General features: G+C 42.5%; 1 protein-coding gene across 6 annotated transcripts in view; it reads right to left on the minus strand.

The window, feature by feature from the left end:
• Nucleotides 1-18,194, minus strand: part of USP32 (ubiquitin specific peptidase 32) — a 125,185-nt gene extending 106,991 nt beyond the window's left edge. For 3 of the 6 annotated variants that reach the window (XM_084750482.1, XM_084750480.1, XM_084750478.1), the window contains exon 1: nt 18,110-18,194. In XM_084750482.1, coding sequence (XP_084606608.1) covers nt 18,110-18,179 — 70 coding nt within the window. In that variant the 5' untranslated portion in view covers nt 18,180-18,194. Of the gene's footprint in view, nt 1-17,918; nt 18,076-18,109 lie in introns of those variants that run through there. The other 3 variants (XM_084750483.1, XM_084750481.1, XM_084750479.1) reach the window with 1 other exon arrangement.
• Nucleotides 18,195-21,680: the final 3,486 nt, after the last annotated feature.

Raw genomic sequence — 21,680 nt, forward strand, 5'->3', positions numbered from 1 at the left:
ATACCTAAGGGAAACTAGGTGAGGTGGCATGCAGCTATAACTCTGACACTTGTAAGGTAGAGGCAAAGGAAATGAATGAAGTTCAAGGCCAAGCCTCAGCTAGAGAGGCAAGTTTGAAGGCTGGGCTAAAGAGTTTCAGGCTAGCATAGCTACAGTGAAATGCTGTCTCAAACAAACAAAAGGAGATCTAATTCTACTAGAAGGAAATCTTTTGTTTGTTTGTTTGTTTTTTCGAGACAGGGTTTCTCCGTGTAGCCTTGGCCATCCTGGACTCACTTTGTAGACCAGGCTGGCCTCGAACTCACAGCGATCCGCCTGCCTCTGCCTCCCCGAGTGCTGGGATTAAAGGCGTGCACCACCACGCCCGGCTAGGAAATCTTTTTTATTCAAAGTCCTAGAGACTACTTACAGCTTTGTTAAAGCAAAATAAAAATAAAAGTAAAAAACACTAAAGAAGGCCAGGCGTGGTAACAAAAGTCTTTAATCCCAGCACCCAAGAGGCAGAGGCAGGAGGAGTTCTTTAAACTTGAGGCCAGCCTGGTCTTTACAGCAAGTTCCAAGCCAGCCAGTGCCACACAGTGATACCTTGTCTCAAAAAAAAGTAAAGTAAAATTGTATAAACATTTCACAAACAACCAAAGCAGAACAAAATAAAATAAGGAAGTATGGACTTTAGATGATGCAATGCCAAGCTTCTCAGAGAAAGCAACACACAAGTGTCTGGTGCAAGACTATGCAGAGATAAAACAATTTATAACTAGATCTGACAACACACTTACTTTGCTCAGCACTTGGGAGGTGGTGCTGAAGAGATTAGAAACCCATAGCCATTCTCAACCACAGAAGTTTCAGGCTAGCCTGGGTTATATGAGCATCTACCGCAAATAAACAAACAACAATGTCACACAATTCACGTTGCAGTGTAAGAACCAGCATCTAGGGGCTGGAGAGATGGCTCAGTGGTTAAAAGCACTGACTGTTCTTCCCAAGGACCCAGGATCAATTCCCAGCACCCACATGTAAGCTCACCAGTGTCTGTAACTCCAGGTCCAGGGGCGCCAGCACCTTCACAGATATATATATATGCAGAAGAATCACCAATATATGTAAAAATAAGGTTTTATGGGTGGGTGTTTGTTGTAATTTTGGGTTGTTCTGTTCTTGTTTTTGTTGTTTGGCATGTCTTGCTTTTTTTTTTTTTTTTTTTTAAACAAAGTCTTACTACATAGCTTTGACTGGCCTGAAACTGGTTATATAAACTGGGCTGGCCTCAAACTCATAGGCATCTGCATCTCCTGAATGCTAGGATTATGAATCCTGAGACATCATTGGGCCTAGAAACATCTGAGAGCCTTGAAAAGAGCCATGAGTAAGTTAACAAAATGTAAGTTTAAAATAAGAATATCAAACAAATGAAAATAAAACCACAACAGATATTAGTTCCAGGAGAAAGGAAAGATGAGCTAAAAAATAATCAGCCATATGTGGTGGCGCACAGCTTTAATCCTAGCACTTAGGAGGCAGAGGCAGGCAAATTGCTGTGAGTTCGAGGCCAGCCTGGTCTACAAATCCAGTCCAGTACACAGAGAAACCAATATAACACCCACAGCCAAAATGGAGTAGTAGGGAAAAGGAGGAGGGAAATAGCAAAAGGTAAACAGAAATGAAAGCTATATTCTTATGCTTCTAAGTGCTAAGTCAACAGAAAATAACTAAATCTGAATAGAAACAATATGAAATATCAAAGTTCAACTATGAAAATATATAATAGTCTCAGGAGGGGCAGGAAAATGCCAAGGAATACAGAAAACTGGCTCTCATTTAATTTTAAAGTTTTTATTATTGTTGTTTGATAGGGAAGAGGTACATGCCCAAGGAAGTCAGACAACAACTTTGTGGAACTGCTTTTCTCCCTCCTTCTTCTTCTTCCTCCTCCTCTTCTTTTTTCTTTTTTTGGTTTTTCTAGGCAGAGTTTCTCTGTGTAGCCTTGGCTGTCCTGGAGCTCACTCTGTAGACCAGACAGGCCTAAAATTCAGAGATCCACCTGCCTCTCCTTCCATTTTTACATGAGCTAGAACTCAGATCACCTAGCATGTACTGCTATACCTTTAACCATGAGGCCATCCCACTAGTCCTCATTTAACAAATGCCTTTAATCCTAGCACTTGGGAGGCAGAGGCAGGCGGATTGCTGTGAATTCGAGGCCAGCCTGGTCTACAAAGGTCCAAAAAAAAAAAAAAAGTATTTGGAGCCATCAAGATAGGTCCAATGGGTCAAGGAATCCATCTACTGCCAAACCTAACAACCCTCAGTTCAGTGCTCAAATGCACACGGTGTGAGCAGAGAACTGATTTTTTAAAAATTATTTATTTAATTTTATTTTATGTGCCTTGGTGTGGGGGTGTCAGATCCCTTGGAACTGGTATTACAGACAGTTGTGAGCTGCCATGTGAGTGTTGGGAATTGAACCTGAGTCCTTTGGAAGAGCACATAGTGCTCTTAACCACTGAGCTATCTCTCTTGAGCCCCCGAGAACTAATTCTTAAACAAGTTGTCCCCTGTCTTGACAAAACAAACAACAACAACAACTAGTAGTAGCAGTAGTAGCAGCAGCAGCAGCAGCAGCAGTAGTACTGACTTTAATCCCAGCAATCAGGAGGCACAGGGGTAATTTCTCTGAGTTCAAAGCCAGTCTGGTCTACAGAGGTAGTTCCATGACAGCCAGAGCTACATATAGAAGCTGTGTTCCAAAAATAGCCCAACAAGTTTAAAACTAAACTTTCTCTGACTTCTCTGTAGAATAAAGATTTTAGCAAAGTATTTTTCAAATCTTTATTAAAATACTTAGAATTCCTTAAGGATAATCTTTAAAATATCTTAAATCTTTCAGATCCTTTATACATAATGAAAGCTATTAAGTAGTTCTGTGAACTCTTGTTTTAAACTTTTTGAGATTTTTTTTCATTTATATTGAAATTATAATAAGTTCACAAACAAAGCATTCATGTATTAACCTGAGGGGATAAAAAGGTTGGTCTTACAAAAACTAAGTCCAGCCAGGCATGGTGGCACACAACTTCAATCCGAGCACTCAGAAAGCAAATGCAGGAAGAGCTATCTCAGTGAATTAGAGGCCAGCCCAGTCTACATAGTGAGTTCCAGGCCACCCAAGGATACATATAAGATCCTGTCTAAAACAAACAAAAAACTAAGTCCCCAAAACTTACAAAGGGAATATAATCCCACTGAAACACTACATACTCACTCAGGCAGGTGTGTACACACACACACACACACACACACACACACACACACACACACACACACACACCCAACAACAAAAATCAACCACATGAGGGGGCTGTAGAGATGGCTCAGCAGTTAAAAGCACTGTGTTCTTCCAGAGGTCCTGAGTTCAGTTTCCAGCAACCACATGGTAGGTCATAACTATCTATACCCTCTAGTGTGCTCTTTTGGCATGCCAGGTGTACATGTAGATAGAGCATTCATATACATAAAATAAATTAATTAAATCTGAAAAAAAATCAACCACACCAGTGGAATGGATGTGGCACGTGCCTTTAATCCCAGCACTTGAGAGAGAGAGGCAGACAAATCTCTTGAGTCCCAGGCCAGCCTGGTCTACAGAGTAAGGTCTAGGACAGCTAGAGCTGCACAAGAGAAACCCTATCTGGAAAAACAAAGCAAAACAAAACTCTACCACGTAAGGCTATCAAATAAACTCAAGTGAAAAAACAAAACAAAAAACTTTTTTCTTTAAAAAGGGGGCAGGGGTGGGAGGATTCAATCAGGAATATGCTTCTCAGCAAGCATGAGGACCTGAGTTCAAGCCCAGACCCATGATAAAAAGCCCAGTGCTGTGGGGTGGCATAGGCTTATAAAGCCAGCACAGGGGGATGGAGACAGGTATATGCCAGGATCTATCTTACTTGAATAGGCTCCAGGCCAGCAAGTAACTCTACCTCAAAACACAATGTGGAGGGCAAGCATGACTCGGTGTGGCTAACTTGCCTACTCACAAGCCTGGTGGAAGAAGGAAACTGATTCCTGCAAGCTGTCCTCTGTATGCCACACACGTACAGATGGCACACATACAAATTAAATGCAAATTCAAAATAAAAAATAAAGGGAACAGCCCAATAAACATGAAAATGCTCAGTTTGGACTGAATATAAAAAAGACAATTTTGGGAAAAAAATAACTGACCATAGGAATGCTAAATTGCTGCTTTTCAAGAAACTTTTAGTATACAGCCACAGAGACTTGGTAAAAGGTAATCTTGATATAAGTGATGTCTGTGGTTAAAGCACAAGGAAGGTAGAAAAGAGAATGAAAGTGATAGAGGTGGCAATGATGGCGCAAAAACACATTAAAGGAATTCTCACAAGTGTTTTGCAACACTGAAAGCAAAAAATGAAACAATCCTAGAAGCTTGGACCTGGAGAGATGGCTCAGCAATGAAAAGGACTGGCTGCTCTTCCGAGGACCTGGTTTGATTCCTAGCACCCACAATCGTCTGCCACGGCAGTTCTAGAGTGTCTGACACCCTCTTCTGGCCACCCCAGGAAGCAGGCACACTCATGGTACACATAACACACATGCAGGCAAAGCATCTGTACATATAAAATAAAAACATAAAAATAAACCTTAGAAGCTAATTCAAATGTAGAAAGTTGCATGGCAATTAGCCAAGACAGAAAAGACATGTAAGACCAACAAATGCAAACAAGACATGGTGGCTCACAGTCTCGGTACTGGGGAGACTGAAGGAGTATTATTAATGCATTCCAGGTCAGTCTAGAACATAGTCAGTTCCAGGCATGCCTGAGCTACACAATGAGACCTTATCTTGGGGGGGGGGGGTAGCAAAGCACCATTTAAACTATTCAAAGAAGTTTTTAAAGTAATAAAAACTTTAATTCTGATATTTTCAAGTGCAGTATGTGTATATATATATCTTGTTTTGTTTTGTTTTTTTTTAGAGACAGGGTTTCTCTGTGTAGCCTTGGCTGTCCTGGACTTGCTTTGTAGACAAGGCTGACCTCAAATTCACTGAGATCTGCCTCCCCCTGCCTCCTGAGTGACAGGATTAAAGGCTTATCCCCACGTCTGGACAGTATACTCTTAAAATAATAGCTTAAAAAAAAAAAGGCTAACTTCCCTATACATTTGTAGCCATTTTTAATGCTTCCAAAAAAAAAAATTTAGCACTTGGGAGACAAAGGTTGGCGTATCGCTGTGAGTTCGAGGCCACCCTGGTCTACAAAGTGAGTGCAGGCCAGCCAAGGCTACACAGAGAAACCCTGTCTCGGGGGGAAAAAAATTAGAAGCCAATATAGTATAATACTAATTTTTCCCATTGATTATAACAACTTTGAGTGGCCTCAGACTACAAGGTCCTTTATACAGCCCCTATTACTGTGCACATCAATAACTGCCTATATGTAATATAAATTATTTTAATTACTACATTTTATTTGTTTGTGCATGTGTGTGCCACAGTACATGGGTGGAAAGTTCTCTCCATCTACTATGAGTCTCAAATTCAGGTTTTCAGGCTTAGCAGCAGGTGCTTTTCTCACTAAGAAATCTCATGGCCAGATTTCGCTGGCTGTTGCTGAGACAAAAATCTAACTAACTCACTTAACAGGCTAGTCTCAAACACTAGATTTTCCTAATACTGTATTACTTTTTAAGATTTGTTTATTTATTATGTATACAGTGTTCTGCCTAGATGTACACCTGCACACCAGAAGAGGGCACCAGATCTCATTATAAATGGCTGTGAGCCACCATGTGGTTGCTGGGAATTGAACTCAGGACCTCTGGAAAAGCAAACATTGCTCTTAACCCTTTGAACCATCTCTCCAGCCCCTAATACTGTACTTTCTTTCTTTTTTGTTTTGTTTGGTTGGTTTGTTTTGGCCTTTCGAGACAGGGTTTCTCTGTGTAGCCTTGACTGTCCTGGACTCGCTTTGTAGACCAGGCTAGCATCGAAGTCATGAGATCCACCTGCCTCTGCCTCCCCAGTACTGGGATTATAGGCGTGCGCCGCCGCCACCACCACCCGGCTAATACTGTAATTTCAAATATTCACCACCAAACTTGGGAGATTTACTCTTCACCTTAGTAAATTTAACCTTTTTATTTTTACTGAGAACTTAAAGGAGTTATCTATAATGTACTATGAAACATATAGCACAATGTTGGGATTTTATTGTAGGAATAAATGCATAAATGCAAACCCAAGAAGTATACATAGAAAATATCGCTTTGTTAACATAATTTTCCCCTAAATGTAGAGTCAAACTTAACATTACCTTTAGAGGCCAGATTAAGTTTGATATATCAGTTAGAATAAACAAAACCAGAAAAGCAAAAGAGTAAAGAGAGGAGCTGAGGGGCTAGAGAAATGGCTCAGTGGTTAAGAGCACTGCCTGCTCTTGCAGAGGTCCTGAGTTCAATTCCCAGCAACCACATGGTGGCTCACAACCATCTATAATGTGATCTGATGTCTTCTTCAGCAGATAAAGCACTCATATACAATAAATAAGATAAATACATCTTTTTAAGAGAGAGAGGGGGGGGGGAGCTGAAGAAATAACTGGGTGGTGGAGTGCTTCCCTTGCATGTGGTAAGGCCCTGAATTCAATCCCTAGCACTGGAAAGAAAAGAAATATTTACTTTTACCTACTGTAATTTTTTCCAATAAATCTTTTTTGGGGGGAGGAGTTTTGATTTTGTTTTTTGTTTTTCAAGACAGGGTTTCTCTCTATGTAGCCTTGGCTGTCCTAGACTCATTTTGTAGACCAGGCTGGTCTTGAACTCACAGAGATCCACCTGCCTCTGCCTCCCAAGTACTGGGACTAAAGGCATGCGCCATCACGCCTGGCTTCCAATAAATCTTTAGTTTCTAGATTAACTTGATTATATGTGACAAAAAAAAATTGCTCAGAATATGTACTGCATTTTCAAATACTCATTTTTTGCCAATTATATCTTGTTTCTTATGAAAAGTGACATGTTCTAAAATGTGACAAAAATCTTAGCTTATTTGTAATACTTTACTGTACTTGTCCTACACTGAAATAACTTAATTAAACATTAATGCTTAATACATAGTACCTACAAATCCATTATCAAATAAAGCCACTCCAACAATGTTTAAAATGTGTGGGGAAAAAAAGTTTTATGCACATACTGGCATATCAGCCCAGTAAATGTTCCTTCTAATACACGAAGTCATGAAGTTGCAAAGCACTTAACTACCAAGACATAGGAACTTGTGAGAGGGAAATAGAGCCCAGTGAATCATAGAACAATTTCCTAAGATGTGAGAAGGCTCAATCCCCAGTACTAAAACAAAAACAAACAAACAGGGAATAAAGTCAGGCATGGTGCTGTATGCCTTTAATCCCAGCAGAGGCAGGTGAATCTTTGTGAGTTTGAGGACAGCCTGGTCTACAGAGTGAGTTCCAAGACAGTCAAGGAAACCCTGTCTCAGAAAAAACAAACAAAAGTTAGCTCTACTACCATTGGCTGGGCTAAGAAAGAATTAACAAGGAATACACAAAACAAGAGCTACACCTTAAGACAATAAAGAGAAACTCAAAGAATTTGGTAAAGGAAGACCAAAAGATGGCATTGCAGCTATGCTACAAGGATAAAGGCATTCGGTGTACACAGGAGCAGGCCAGTGCTTACAAGAAAGGTGTAATGATGATGAGCCAGGGAACATGTGGGATAGATGGGAATTTGGGGTGGTGGGTAGTTATTGGATGCAGTAAACAGAAACTTCAGCAAAGGAAAAAATTAAGAAAGTTATTAAAATATTGGTGATTCTGAGAATGATAATGCATGCCTATAATCCTGAAAGCAGGAAGCTGAGGCAGTCAGACAACATAAGCTACACATAGCAAGAACTTGTCGCAAAAAAACAAAATACAGGCTGGGCATGGTGACGCACGTCTTTAATCCCAGCACTTGAGGAGGCAGAGTCAGGTGGATCCTTTGAGTTCGAGGCCAGCCTGGTCCACAAAGTGAGTCCAGGGCAGCCAAGGCTACACAGAGAAATCCTGTCTCAAAAAACAAAAAACAAAAACAAAACCACGTGGACTGGACAGAAGGCTAGTGATAAAGAGTCCTGGTTGCTCTTTCAGAGGTTGTGGGTTCATTTCCAGCACCCACCTGGTGGCTCACAAGTATCTACAACTGTAGTCTGGTGGGATCAGATGGCCTTCTCTGGTGTGCAGATAAATGAACATGCAGACAGAACATCTATTATAAATAAAATACATAAATCTTTAAAAGAACAACAACAAAAACCATGCCTTTAATCCCAGCAAAGAGACAGGTGTATCTCTGAGTTCAGGGCCAGCCTAGTCTTCATAGATATATATAGAATTCAAAAAAAAAAAAAAAAGTCTGTCTTAAAGAAACAAAAACAAATTAACAACCCAGAAGAATTCTCATCTCTTATTTTTAAAAAGAAAAAAGGTGAGCCGGGCATGGTGATGCATGCCTGTGATCCTAGCAGAGGCAGATGGATTGCTCTGAGTTCAAGGCCACCCTGGTCTACAGAGTCCTGAAGAGCCAGGGCTACACAGAGAAACCCTGTCTCAAACAAACAAACAACAAAAACCAAACAAATAACAAATCAACTATAAAAGTAAACAGCCTTTACTCTCTGACAGTGACAAACGCAAAGGCAGCAAGCCAGTACAAGAACAAAAAGAAAGCCTGTGACTAGTGTTTATAAATAAATGGGAGAGTACTAGGACCAGAGTAGCAGTGTACACCTTTACACCCAGCACTAAGGAGGCAGAAGCCAGCAGAGCTCTGTGAGTTCAAGGTCAGCCTAGACTAAATGAGTTCCAGGCCAGTGTTGATTTCAAAGTGAGATTATGTCTCAAAAAAGTGGGTTGGAGATTCAGTAAGTTGGAATTTCAAGCAAAAACTGAATAATCTGGGGCCTTGTAGATCATTATAAAAGGTTTGTTACCGCTAAAATAGTAACAAAAAGGCTTTAAATAAAGGAGTTATGACCTGGCATTGTGGTGCAAGGCTATAATCCCAGCACTGAAGCAAAATTCAAAATTCAAAACTAACCTGGGAAACATAGAAAGATCCCATCTCTTAAAAAATAAATAAATAAGTAAATAAATAAGGCAGGAAGAAAGGAATTACAAAATTTGGATTTTAAGAGCACAACGGCTATTGTGTGACTCTTCAGCAATAGACAATGGCAGCTGAGACGAGAGCAGAAGAAGAGGTAGGAAAGCTGGGCAGAAATGAACAGACAGGGCACCAAATGAACAAAATGAGCAGCAGGAGCTAAAGATGGATATGTCTGTATTTTGGCCAAAAACAACAAGGTGAGGACAGCGGTGCCATTTATCGTCATGAGTATGACTAAAAGAGGCCTATTTTAATAAAAGAATCCTTTCCATAAAGGAAGTTTCTCCAGAACCTTTCATACTTCATTATCAAAAGTCAACCACAGTGAACAGTAAAAGGCTTATTCTGCCAGACATCATAAAACACATCAGTAGTACCACAGCTCAGAAGGTTCAGGCAAGAGGACAGCCCTTTCAAAGGCAGCCCGGGCAACTTAGTGAGAGCCTATCTCAGAAAGCAAGCACGGGGATGCAACTCAGTGGTAGAGCACTTGCCCAGATAGGAAAGGTCAAGTAAGTTCAATCCTTAACACACCACAAAAAATAGAATTAAATGGCTTTCCAGAGACATGAGATAATTGGACAACCATCTTCTTTCTAAAAATGGAAAAGACACTATAAACCTCCCCTGTAAAGCCTCACTTTACTATGATTTTGTTTAAAAGCAATTTAGTTTAGTTTAGTTTTGTTTTTAATAATTTTTAAGATTTATTTATTTTTTATTTAATGTATATGAGTGCTCTGTCTTCATGCACACCACAAGAGGGCACCAGATCTCATTATAAATGGCTGTGAGCCACCATGTGGTTGCTGGGAATTGAACTCAGGACCTCTGGAAGAGCAGCCAGTGCTCTTAACCGATGAGCCATCTCTCCAGTCCCCTAAAAGCAATTTAGTTTTAAAGGATCCCAAGATTATAAAAAAGCTTGAAAACCACTGGTAAACTTGGAAGTTCATGTTAGTAATTACTAAATTCCTAGTAAAGAACAGAGTTAAGAGCAGGCCTTGGATGCTGGTTATCTTTGAACACATAGGTCTTAGAACATTTAGGCCTCCAATTATAACAGTACATACTAGAGAACCCAGCTTTATCAGGCTTCTGGTCAATAATTAACTACCTACCACTAACTTTGCAAAGGTCCACACTTGTTGGCACTCAGAAAAGAGATGGAATAGCTCAAACTAAACACGAATATTATGTGGCCCAAATGTCAAAAGCAGAAGCATAAATAGGCCCTGAAAAGGAAAGTCATGCTTCCTAGATGCAGCATGAAAAAAAGCTATCAGTCCCACTTGGTCTTTTATATACTACTATAAACCACTAAACTGTTGCTATCTGAAATAGGATCTTGCTTATGTGAGCTAAGCTAACCTTGAACTTGGTACCTTTAGCCTTAGCTTCCCCAGTGCTACTATTATAGCCTGTACCATCATACCTGGCATTCAAACCACCAACTTGTTACTCACAAGGAAAAATCCCCTGACCACTACAGCTGCTTAATATTACGTGTCCAAATTGTCAACCTATTCTCTGCTTCTACGTTAGCAGATTTTCTATGGTGGTGGTAATAATAATAATAATAATAATGTTTTGTTGTTGTTGTTATTGTTATTACTATTATTATTATTTCCCTAACTTCTCCTGTGATCTAGTGTGTAACAAAGAAGCAAAAATCTCCCTTTTTTCTGAGAAAGTATCTGGCTTCTGGTCAGGCATCACAGTCCCAAGTCTCAATTGTCCATCATTTTGAAAAGCAATCCTAAGTGCTATCACTGTAAATAAACTCTAAATAGACAATGAAAGAAAAACCAAACAAACAATAGCTGTCCAGTTTGGTAAATGGGAAGGTCACTGACCACCAAGTGATGTCACACCATTCTGTTCATGCTCTAGACTCCGGGATTCATCAGTGAATTTATCCCTTCTTTGTCACACACTCCAAATCTAAGGAGATTGTAAAGCGAGAAGCATCACTTCTTTAACTACTTAGAGAATGCCACAAGCACACTAATTTAAGCTGCTCCACTTCTTATTTTACAGATCATGCTAACACCAAAGAGTTTACTAATGAATTTAACAAGTTCAGGTGATGAAAGAGCAGGGCTATTAGAGAATAACCTGCAGGACAGCCAGCTGGGGTGGCACACACCTGTGATGCCAGCATGTGGCAAGCAGAAGCAGGAGGCCAGCCTAAGCCACAAAGGCCCTGTCTCAAACATACAAATACAAACAAACAAGAAAACTAACGCACCACAGAAGGTACCAACTGTGAAATTCAGTTTTCCCTTAAAAAATGATGTGCCTACCTACCACTGTCATCAGAGTTAGTGTAAATCTAATGCAAGTTTAGAATTGACACTGAGAAGTTTGGCAAGCATAATCTTAGCTGGAACTTCAACTACCCCACGCTGAATTATTCTGCCTACAAACACAATCTCTAAAAGACTAGGAAAGTACATTCTTGACTGGTAATTACTGAGCACAGAATAGGAAATGAGTACAACACTGTGCCACTTAGCCATCATGGCCATTCACCCACGGTACTATATCAGTAGGATATTGTATCAATAGTTTATAAATAGTTAACAATTATAGACATTATTAAATATCTCAAATTATAATGAAATTAAAGCTCTGATACTTTATTCCCACTCCTTATGGATATCTTATTTTCGGGGGAGGGGGTGGGAGGTTGAGACAGGGTTTCTGAATAGCTCTGGCTATCCTGGAACTCATTCTGTAGACCAGACTAGCCTCAAACTCACAGAGACTCACCTGCCTCTGCCTCTGCCTCCCGAGTGCATGTGCTACCACTACCCGGCAGGACATCTTAGATACCCATTTTAGTGAAAATTACTGACCCAGGTCATCTGATCCTACAGAGAGGGACTTAGTTATCTGTTTTCTCTGTGCCTTAATTTTAACCAGAGCTTAATAAAAAAGAAAAGGAAGAAAAAAAGAAAATTTTAAAGAAACTTCAGCAAAGGAAAAAAAGGCAATTATTTAAGGAAGTATTTAAAAGGAAATCAAGTATAGAGGAAAAGCAATCCTGTATGTTAAACTAACTCTGAAGAACACTTATAAAGGCCCACTTATGTAAATGACACTGATCTAAGACTATATATATTTATATATATCAAAATGGGAGGATAAAAAGAACCTGTGGGAGTGGTACAGAACAATGGCTCAATCTTTGCAGTATCTGGGTGCCAATAAGTAAGCCTCAAAATAGAAAAAGGGGACAGCAGCACAACAAATATATCATTTTGAGTGACAAAGGTAAAGACCAAATTAAGAAATAGTTATTAAAATATTGGTGATTCTGAGAATGATAATGCATGCCTATAATCCTGAAAGCACTGAGGAAACTGAGGCAGTCAGACAGCGTAAGCTACACATAGCAAGAACTTGTCTCAAAAAACAAAAATAAATACCTGGGCTGGAGATTTGCTTATGATGTGTACAGTGTTCTGCCCGCATGTAACACCTGCAGGCCAGAAGATTTCATTATACATAGTTGTGAAGCATTGTGTGGTTGCTGGAAATTGGAACTCAGGACCTTTGGAAGAGCAGCTCTTAACCTCTAAGCCATCTCTCCAGCTCTGCTACCCCTCAAATTTTAATGGAATGGATGAAGAAGGAGGAGGAGAAGGAGGAGGAGGAGGAGGAAGCCGAGAAGAAGAAGAAGAAGAAGAAGAAGAAGAAGAAGAAGAAGAAGAAGAAGAAGAAGAAGAAGAAGTCGTCGTCAATCTGTGCTAAGCTACCTTTCCTGGATGATGAAGGAGGAGGAGGAGGAGGAGGAGGAGGGGAAGAAGAAGAAGAAGAAGAAGAAGAAGAAGAAGAAGAAGAAGAAGAAGAAGAAGAAGAAGAAGAAGAAGAAGAAGAAGAAGAAGAAGAAGAAGAAGTAGTAGTAGTAGTAGTAGTAGTAGTAGTAGTAGTAGTAGTAGTAGTCATTAATCTGTGCTAAGCTACCTTTCCTGGATAAGTGTAGCTACCACTCCTCATTAAAGAAGCCTCTCTCTACAGCAAATGAAGACCAACACAGAAAACCACACCTGAACACAATAGAGAGATCAACAGATCATGAGGACCACAGCCCTAATGTGTACATAGCTTCTGCATCCATGGCTCAGGGAGCACCAAGAGAGAAGGGGTGGAAAGACTCTAGACACCCAAACACCAGCACGCCTACTGTGAATGTCTCTCCTAGAAATGGCTGCATAAAGACCAGAACAATGGCGATATTGATGGGCATGGTAACATCGAAGGGAGAGAATTTCACAGGGTCCCATCATCATCATCGTGTCATAGTAGTGTATAGTCTGTCTGTCCTGTCCTGTGCCCCTCACCCCCTGTGTCCTCCCCACCATGATTGCTGAGAGGAGAATTAGCCTCTCTCAGGGACAAGCCCTTTAACTGGTTCAATGAAGAGTGGTCAATCTGAAACTATACACATACGAACAACAAAAATGAATTCAGCAGATGTATTTGCTCATATGGACAGGGACACACATACATACACACACACACACACACACACACACACACACACACACACACACCAATAATCTAAGCCAGGCACAGTGGCATATATACATACAATCTTAAAAGGGGGGGGGAGCACTGAAGAGATGGCAGAGTGCTTAAGAAAGCTGGCTGCTCTTCCAGAGGGCCAAGGTTCAATTCCCAGCACCCAAATGGCAGCTCACAACTATCAGTAACTCCAGTTCTGGGGGATTGGAGGCCTTTACACAGATATACATGCAAGGAAAACACCAATAAATGCTCATAAAATGAAAAAAAAATTTTTTTTTGAAAGCCAAGGTGGGTCAGTGAGATGGAGCAGAGGGTAAAGACGCTCACTGTCAAGTCTGATAACCTGAATTCAATCCCTGGGATCCACATGGTCACATGGTAGAATGAAAGAATTGACTACTGAGTCCCCAAAATTGTCCTATGACCTCCATATATACACTATGACAAGCAAACACAAACAAATAAAAATAATACAAACATCTTAATAAAAACTCAAGCCTGTGGTATGTTACTCAATATTTGTGATACAAGCCGAAAATAAAAGTTACCACTAACACATCTTTCCAAAAAATGTTTAAAGCTACACACTTGTTTGTTTGTTTTTGAGACAGTTTCTTTTCGTAGACTTGACTGTCCTAGATTCACTTTGTAGACCAGCCTGGCCTCAAACTCACAAAGATCCACCTGCCTCTATCTCCCAACTGCTGGGATTAAAGGTATGCACCACTGTGCCCAGCTTAATGTTACATACGTTCAGAAAAGCAAAAGTTGAAACAACTGGCAGCATAGCTAAAATAGAAAAAAAAAAATCCAGAATTCATCCTAATTTCTAGAGCCTCAAACATAAACTAGACTGTCCTTTCACTCAGGTCCCAGGTTATCTGTCACAAACATACCACTGCATTTCAAGGCCCCACTTTGCTAGATAAAATGCCTGCAATTTCTTGTTTGCAGTAATGTATCTGACTTTTTTTTAATGCTGTGTAATTATGGATAGGCAACACACAGTGCTCATTTAAATTAGAGCCAAAGGGTCAAATAGTTCTATCAGGCTTGTTCTTTACTTGTCAAATTCTATGCCCCAACTTACCTTATACAATGTAAACAGATAAATAAAAGTGATGCAGGTATTAGCACCTATTTATTTAGGTGCTCCAGAAAGGTTCTCAAACTATCCTGTAGCCCCAGCAACAGCTTATAAAATCTTCCTGTAGTTCATTTGAAGTCTGACATCTAAATTGCCTGTTTTGAACCCTGTTTACACTTAGAAACTACCTTATCAGGCAGGTGTGGTGGCACACACTTGTCATTCCGGCAATCAGGGAGGCAGAGCCAGCCTAGCCTACAAAGCAAGTCCAGGACAGCCAAGGCTACACAGAGAAACTATGTCTCAAAAAAACAAAGGAAAAAAAGAAAGAAAAACCACTTTATCAACTTGCTCCTCTTTTGGTTTAATTTTCCTGCAGGAAAACTGACAAAACCAAACCCATTCAAAAACCTTTACTAAGACTTTAACTCATACTTTGCTGCTTCTTCAAATATGTATTTTAAAATTCCACAGCCATACTTCATAAAAAGTTAAACAAAAACCTTTCACCAGGAGATCTTTTTATTTTTGTTGTTGTTGTTGTTGTTGTGTTTTTTGACACAGGGTTTCTCTGTGTAGCCTTGGCTGTCCTAGACTGGCTTTGTAGACCAGGCTGGCCTGGAATTCACAGCAACATCCGCCTGCCTCTGCCTCCCTAGTGCTGGGATTAAAGGCATGAGCCATCACATCTGCTTGTTTTGTTTTCTTTTTTTGGTTTTCGAGACAGGGTTTCTCTGTGTATCCCTGGCTGTCCTGGACTCACTTTGTAGACCAGGCTGGCCTCGAACTCACAGTGATCCGCCTGCGCCTGCCTCTGCCTCCCGAGTGCTGGGATTGTTTTGTTTTTTGTCACCAGATCACTTTTAAGTGTATCACTGTCATTTATATTTTAAAATGTACAATTGTGTTGAGCATGGTGGCATATGCCCTTAATGCCAGCGCTTGGAAGGCTGAGGCAAGTTAATCTCTGAGTTTGAGGTCAGCCTGATCTACAAGGTGAGTTCCAGGACAGCCAAGGCTACTCAGAAAAGCCTTGTCTCAAAACAAACGAACAAACAAACAAACAAAAAACAAAAAAAATTACAATCTTAATTTGATATAAAGTAAATCAATAAGAGCTGGAATAAAAGTTTAATTTTAGAATTTCTTAATGCCAGGTATATCACTAGTATTCACACCCTTAAACTTAAGGTACACTTCTGAATCTTGCATCTATAAATCAACTGACTGTGCCTTATTTCATGCCATGTAAGCCATTGACTAATTGCCCCCAGACCTGTCAAGCTCAGCAGCATTCAGGAAATGTCTGGTATACGAGGGTTGGAAATAAATCAAGAATTTGGATTATTTCTCATATTGAAACAGGGAGAAAGAGTTCAAATAAGATTGTGCTAATCGCCGGGCAGTGGTGGCGCACGACTTTAATCCCAGCACTCGGAGGCAGAGGCAGGTGGATGGCTGTGAGTTCGAGGCCACCCTGATCTACAAAGTGAGTCCAGGACAGTCAAGGGTACACAAGAGAAACCCTGTCTCGAAAAACCAAAAAAGATTGTGCTATTCTCCAGACGTGGTGGTGGCAAGCCTTTGACCCCAGCACTCAGGAAGGCAGAGACAATAGAATCTCTGAGTTCGAGGCCAGCCTAGTCTACAAAGCAAGTCCAGGACAGCCAGAGCTGTGACAGAGAAGCCCTGTCTCAAAGGAAAAAAAGTTAACAATCATCATGTTGATGGGGTGGGAAGGCACCACTAAAAGGCATATTTTTGCTATTCTGCTCAGTCCAAAATTAATGCAATCTCAATTCTGTATCTTAGTTATCTATTTGTTAGGTAGTTGGTCCAGTGAACTTAATTACCGGGTATGAACTAGATCTCACTTCTAAATCCTCACTTTAAAATGTCTTTTTTCGTCCTATTTCCTTTGTCTATCCCAAGCAACTTAAAACCACCTGGCACATAGGTGACTTGTTGTTGTTTTGTTTGCTTGTTTTGTTGTTTTTGTTTTTGTCTCAGAAATCTGTTAACAATAATGTTTGGCCTCTCATCTGCTTACTGTGTTTCACGTCTCACCAAGAAAATCGAACGTCGAAAAGAAATACAAGCACCGAACAGACACACACTCAAAATCTCAGTCTTGAAAAATTAAGTCACATCCCGGCCATAAACTGTGCAAGACAGTTCCTGTTAGCGTGAGCTTTAGTGATCACCGACAACCTTGTCAGAGAAAGTGGTAGGGGGTTGGGGCTGCTAACAACACAATGTGAATCAGAGCCAATGGCAGCAGCAGGCTAGGACTGACAACAAGGCCAGTCTCCGAAGGGAGCTGTTAACACGGTATCACCACGCTGGATTTCCCAATGCCATTTTAAGGGAGCAAGAGCCTAAGAACTGGGAATCAAGTGCATTACAACCGTCTGATCAATGTCCGAGGAGAGGAAACCGAAGACCAAGGTCTTGTGGCAACACCAGCTGTCTAGTCTCTCCTCGCCTTAAATACAACTTCATTTTCAGGTCGTTCTTAACCAAAGTCAACCACTCAAAGGGTGGCAGTAGTAAATGGAAGGATGGTCATCGCCCTCAACAGAGCGGCAAAGACCCTGGGGAAAAAAAACCAGAGGTCCCCTAATAGGAAAAGAAGAGCGCTCTGCAGCCGCCTTCTCCTCTCCAGCCAAAGCTGTTAGAAACCAGATTAGGACGTTGTCCCAGGCTTCTTTTTTTTTTTTAATTAAAGTGTGATATGAGAAAATGGCACTGAAGGATGAGGGGGCCTAGAAGGGTTGAGCCACCCAAGAAGCGATGGAAAGGGCTTCCCAGGACCTAGACAGAATAACAACGCCACCCGAGCGCACCGGCGACGGCCAGCCAGCGCCCGGTACCCCCCGTCACCGCGAAAGCGTCGCCCCCTCCCCTAGCGCCCCAATTCCCAAACACCGCTCCCCCCGCCCTCCACCACCACCTCCCTGGCCTCAATATCCCCGCGGCCGGCCTCCGGTCCCATCGCCAGGCACCCCACGCCCCAGCCTCCCCTCCCTCCCCGGTCACCCACCCCCAGGCGCTCGGCGCTGGCCTCCCCGCAGCTCGCTCGACCCCTCCCCCTCACCTCTCCTCAGCGCCTCCTCGTAGCTGAGGAATCCGATCCGTGACTCCTTGGCGCCCATGCTCCCTTCATCCCCTCGGCCGGGGGTCGGAGCCCGCTTTCGCCCCCACCCCCCTCCCGCCTTCTTCGCGGCGTCGCCGGTTGACGGTGTCGGCGTCCCCGGCCCCCTCTTTCTCCCCCGCCCCAACGCTAACAAGTGCGGCTCCTGCCCCGGCGACTCCTCCCGACCGCCGCCGCCGCCGCTGCCGCCGCCTCCTCCTCCATGCCGCGTCACGTGACCTGCTCCCACCCCGCCCCCTTCCCCTCCCTCCTACTCCGCCCTTCTCTCCTCCCTCCTCCCTTCGCGTGTCTCCTCACTCCTCCTCTCTTCCCCTCGGTCCCCCTCCCGCCAGCCCCTCTCGACGGGTCACCTGACCCGAGGCCCCCCCCCGGACGGTTCCGGGTAATGGCCGCCCTGGGCCACGCTCCGCCCCCCCCTACGCAAACAGCGCGCAGGAGGAGCGCAGGGGCGGGGCTGCCTCGCCGCACGTAGCGCGTCATCCCCGTCTTCCCGCCAATCCTAGGCCCCGAATGCCGGCGGCGGCGCTCAGCTGGCCAGGAGGGCAGTGACTTCCGGGGCGCCCGAGGACGGTTCTTCCCGCCCCCACGTTCTGGCGTTCGACGGGCGGGGCCGGAGCGATGACGGTTGGTGCTGCGGTGGCCGAGGCCCACCTTGGAAGACTCGGGCGATGTTAGGGTGCAGGGGTCTGAGGAGAGCGGTGCGGGCGACAAAGGAGCGGGCAGACGGGGAGCCCCTAACGTCCAGGGGATTTTGGCAGCAGCGCGGAAGATAAGAATCTCAAGGCTTCTCTGAGAAAATACCATTTTCCCCTCCTAGTAGATGGACCTTAATGACAAGACAGTGAACCTTGTCACAAAATTTTCTTTTCTGCGCCTTCCCTTTTTTACGGACCCGGCTGCCTTAGCGTCTCTTCCCGCTCCACCACCCTTTTTTTAAAAAATTTTTTTAAAGCCGACTTAGGTGTGTTGTTTTGTTGGGTGTTTGTTCGTGGTGCAGGGTTGTGCTTTGTAACCCAGACTTGGCAATTCTCTCTGCCTCAGCTTCCCAATTTCTGGTTCTACAAGGAGCGCTACCACACCCGGCCCCGCCCCCTTCATTTACAAATTCCTTAAGTTGCCTCAGCCCCCAGCACTTGCCCTCTAGAAATGAGATAGTTCAAAACCGAGTAGCTTGCTTTTTAAAGTATATATTGTGAATTTAGTAGCATTAAGTACATTTACGTCGTTAGGCAGCCTTCACGCTAGTTCACGGCAAACACTGTAAATCGAATCACATTTCTCCTGTGACTGGCTTATTATTTCAGGTAGCATGTCTAATTGTAACACATACTCCCAAAGAATGACTTTAAGGGGATATGTGAACAGCTGTTTGTGCACTCTGTTTACAGCAGTAAATACAATAGTCAAAATGGTAAATGTCACGCCTTTAATCCCAGCACTCTGGAGGCAGAGGCAGGCGGATCTCCGTGAGTTCAAGGCCAGCCTTGTCTACAAAGAGTCCAGGACAGGCAAGGCTCTATAATAGAGAAACCCTGTCTTAGGGTGGGGGAAGTGTCATAAGTTAGTAAACAAAATGTAATGTAGTGATACAATGGAATTTTTTCCCATTTCCTTTTGGGGGAGGGGGCAGCAGGATTCTTACATAACTAGCAATTGGCTGGGCTGGGACTTGTAATCCTCCTGCCTCCTCTGCTGTATTAGAAGTATGTGCCCCACACCTGGTGCCCATTTCCTTTTATTTCGACTCTTAGAAATTTGTATCCGTCTTCACCGGGCAAGTCATAATATGAAGCTTCTCAATAAGGAAACAACACGGAAAAATAAGTATTTGGATTAGAGTAGACTCGAGGTGCCAATTAGATAATTTGGGGCCAGCAAAAGGATTTCAGTTCCTGACACGGGCTGTCACATGCCCTGCCAAAGAAAGGTGTTTCTCTCCTTACCTTTCCTGGCAGACCAGAACAACAGCGTGGCAGCCTTAGTCACAGCACTGCCCTTTCCTGTTCTCTGGGGCAGTTAATAAGACCTGAGATTAGTCGTATCACTAAAAGCTCTTGAATCAAGAGGTCAAGGCTGTATTCCAAACCCTTTAATTTCCGTGTCATCAGTTCAGTGTTCCTTCAGACAAAACAAGTCAGTCATTCACAGTCTGAGTTCTGAATTAGGGTTTTCTGAAGGGAAAATCTAAATATTTCTCTGTGAGGAACAAAAACCCTTACAATTCAAATGCAAGATACAGTATGCATTACTACTTTCCCATATAGTACATAAAGATGACCTCACGATACAAAGCATGGGCCTGGGTCTGTGATAACTGCCCAGTTGGTTTACAGCAGATTTGGAGCAAAATATTTTCTCCCGTTGTGGCACTGCCCCACTTGCAAGCTGGGACTGCTTTTAAATTTTGTCTTAAGAGATGATTACCACAAAAATACCAGGGAAGACTAGGTTTAAAACCTAATCAATTTAGCCAGGTGGTTGGTGCCACGCGCCTTTAATCTCAGCACTTGGGAGGCAGAGGCAGGTGGATCTCTGTGAATTTGAGGCCAGCCTGGTCTACAGAGTGAGTTCCAGGACAGCCAGGGCTGTTACAGGGAAGTCAGGGAAACAAAACAAGTTTAAAGTAATGCTATTAGAACTTTAAAGACTGTCCTTCCTGGTAGTGGTGGTTTGTACCTGTTATCCCAGTACCTGGGCCAGAGAGGCAAGAGAATCAGAAAATTCAAGGCCAGTCTGGTTTACATAATTATTTCCTGTCTCAAATCACAATAATATATTTAAAAATGTTATTCTTAAAGTTCAGGTCTGACTTATCCCTAGGATCATAAAAGTGTTTCATTCCATCACAAAGTTTATCATGGATTAACACCTAAAAATTAGGAATTGAGGGGCTGGAGAGATGGCTCAGTGGTTAAGAGCATTGGCTGCTCTTCCAGAGGACCAGGGTTCAATTCCCAGCAACCACATAGCATCTAATAACTGTGACTCCAGTTCCAGGGGCTCTGACACCCTCATACAGATGCATGCAGGCAAAACACCAATGCATACAAAATTAAAATAGTTTTTTAAAACTTAGGGCTTGAGATAGCAATATATGAGGTCCTCTTTCTCCTTTGTCTGAGTTAAACCACACATATTGAAGGAGGCAATGAGAAGGATAGGAATGTCTAATGAGAACTGTAAATGTCAAGCTGAGTTAAGAACCTGCTTCGGGCTGGGTGGTGGTGGCGCACGCCTTTAATCCCAGCACTTGGGAGGCAGAGGCAGGCAGATCTCAGTAAATTCTAAGCCAATCTGTTCTACAGAGCATGCCCAGGACAGCCAAGGCTACATAGAGAAAAAAGAACTTGCCTCTGGTTTGTATCACAAGTCATGCAGTCAAATGTTAAACATCTCCCTATAATTTAAAAGTCATGATACTTATGTTTGATGATGCAGATAATGTAACATCTTGTCACGCACGCTGAAGGAACTCTATTAATCATGGACTTAGTTCATTTAATCCATTGAGGAGTTGGCCAGCTACCTAAATTTAAGCATTAAGTTGTACTTAGGAAACCATTCCTTTAACTGTAATTACATGCCTACGAAAAGGTTATCCGTACAAAGATGTAAAGCCTGGGAGATCAGTATGTCATTTCTGCTTCTGAGTGGGCAACCTAAATAACAATGTTCCTTAGTTTTTATTCCTGGAGAAATGACATA

The sequence above is a fragment of the Acomys minous genome (assembly GCF_964271855.1).
Source record: "Acomys minous genome assembly, chromosome: 12".
NCBI classification, from domain to species: Eukaryota; Metazoa; Chordata; class Mammalia; order Rodentia; family Muridae; genus Acomys; species Acomys minous.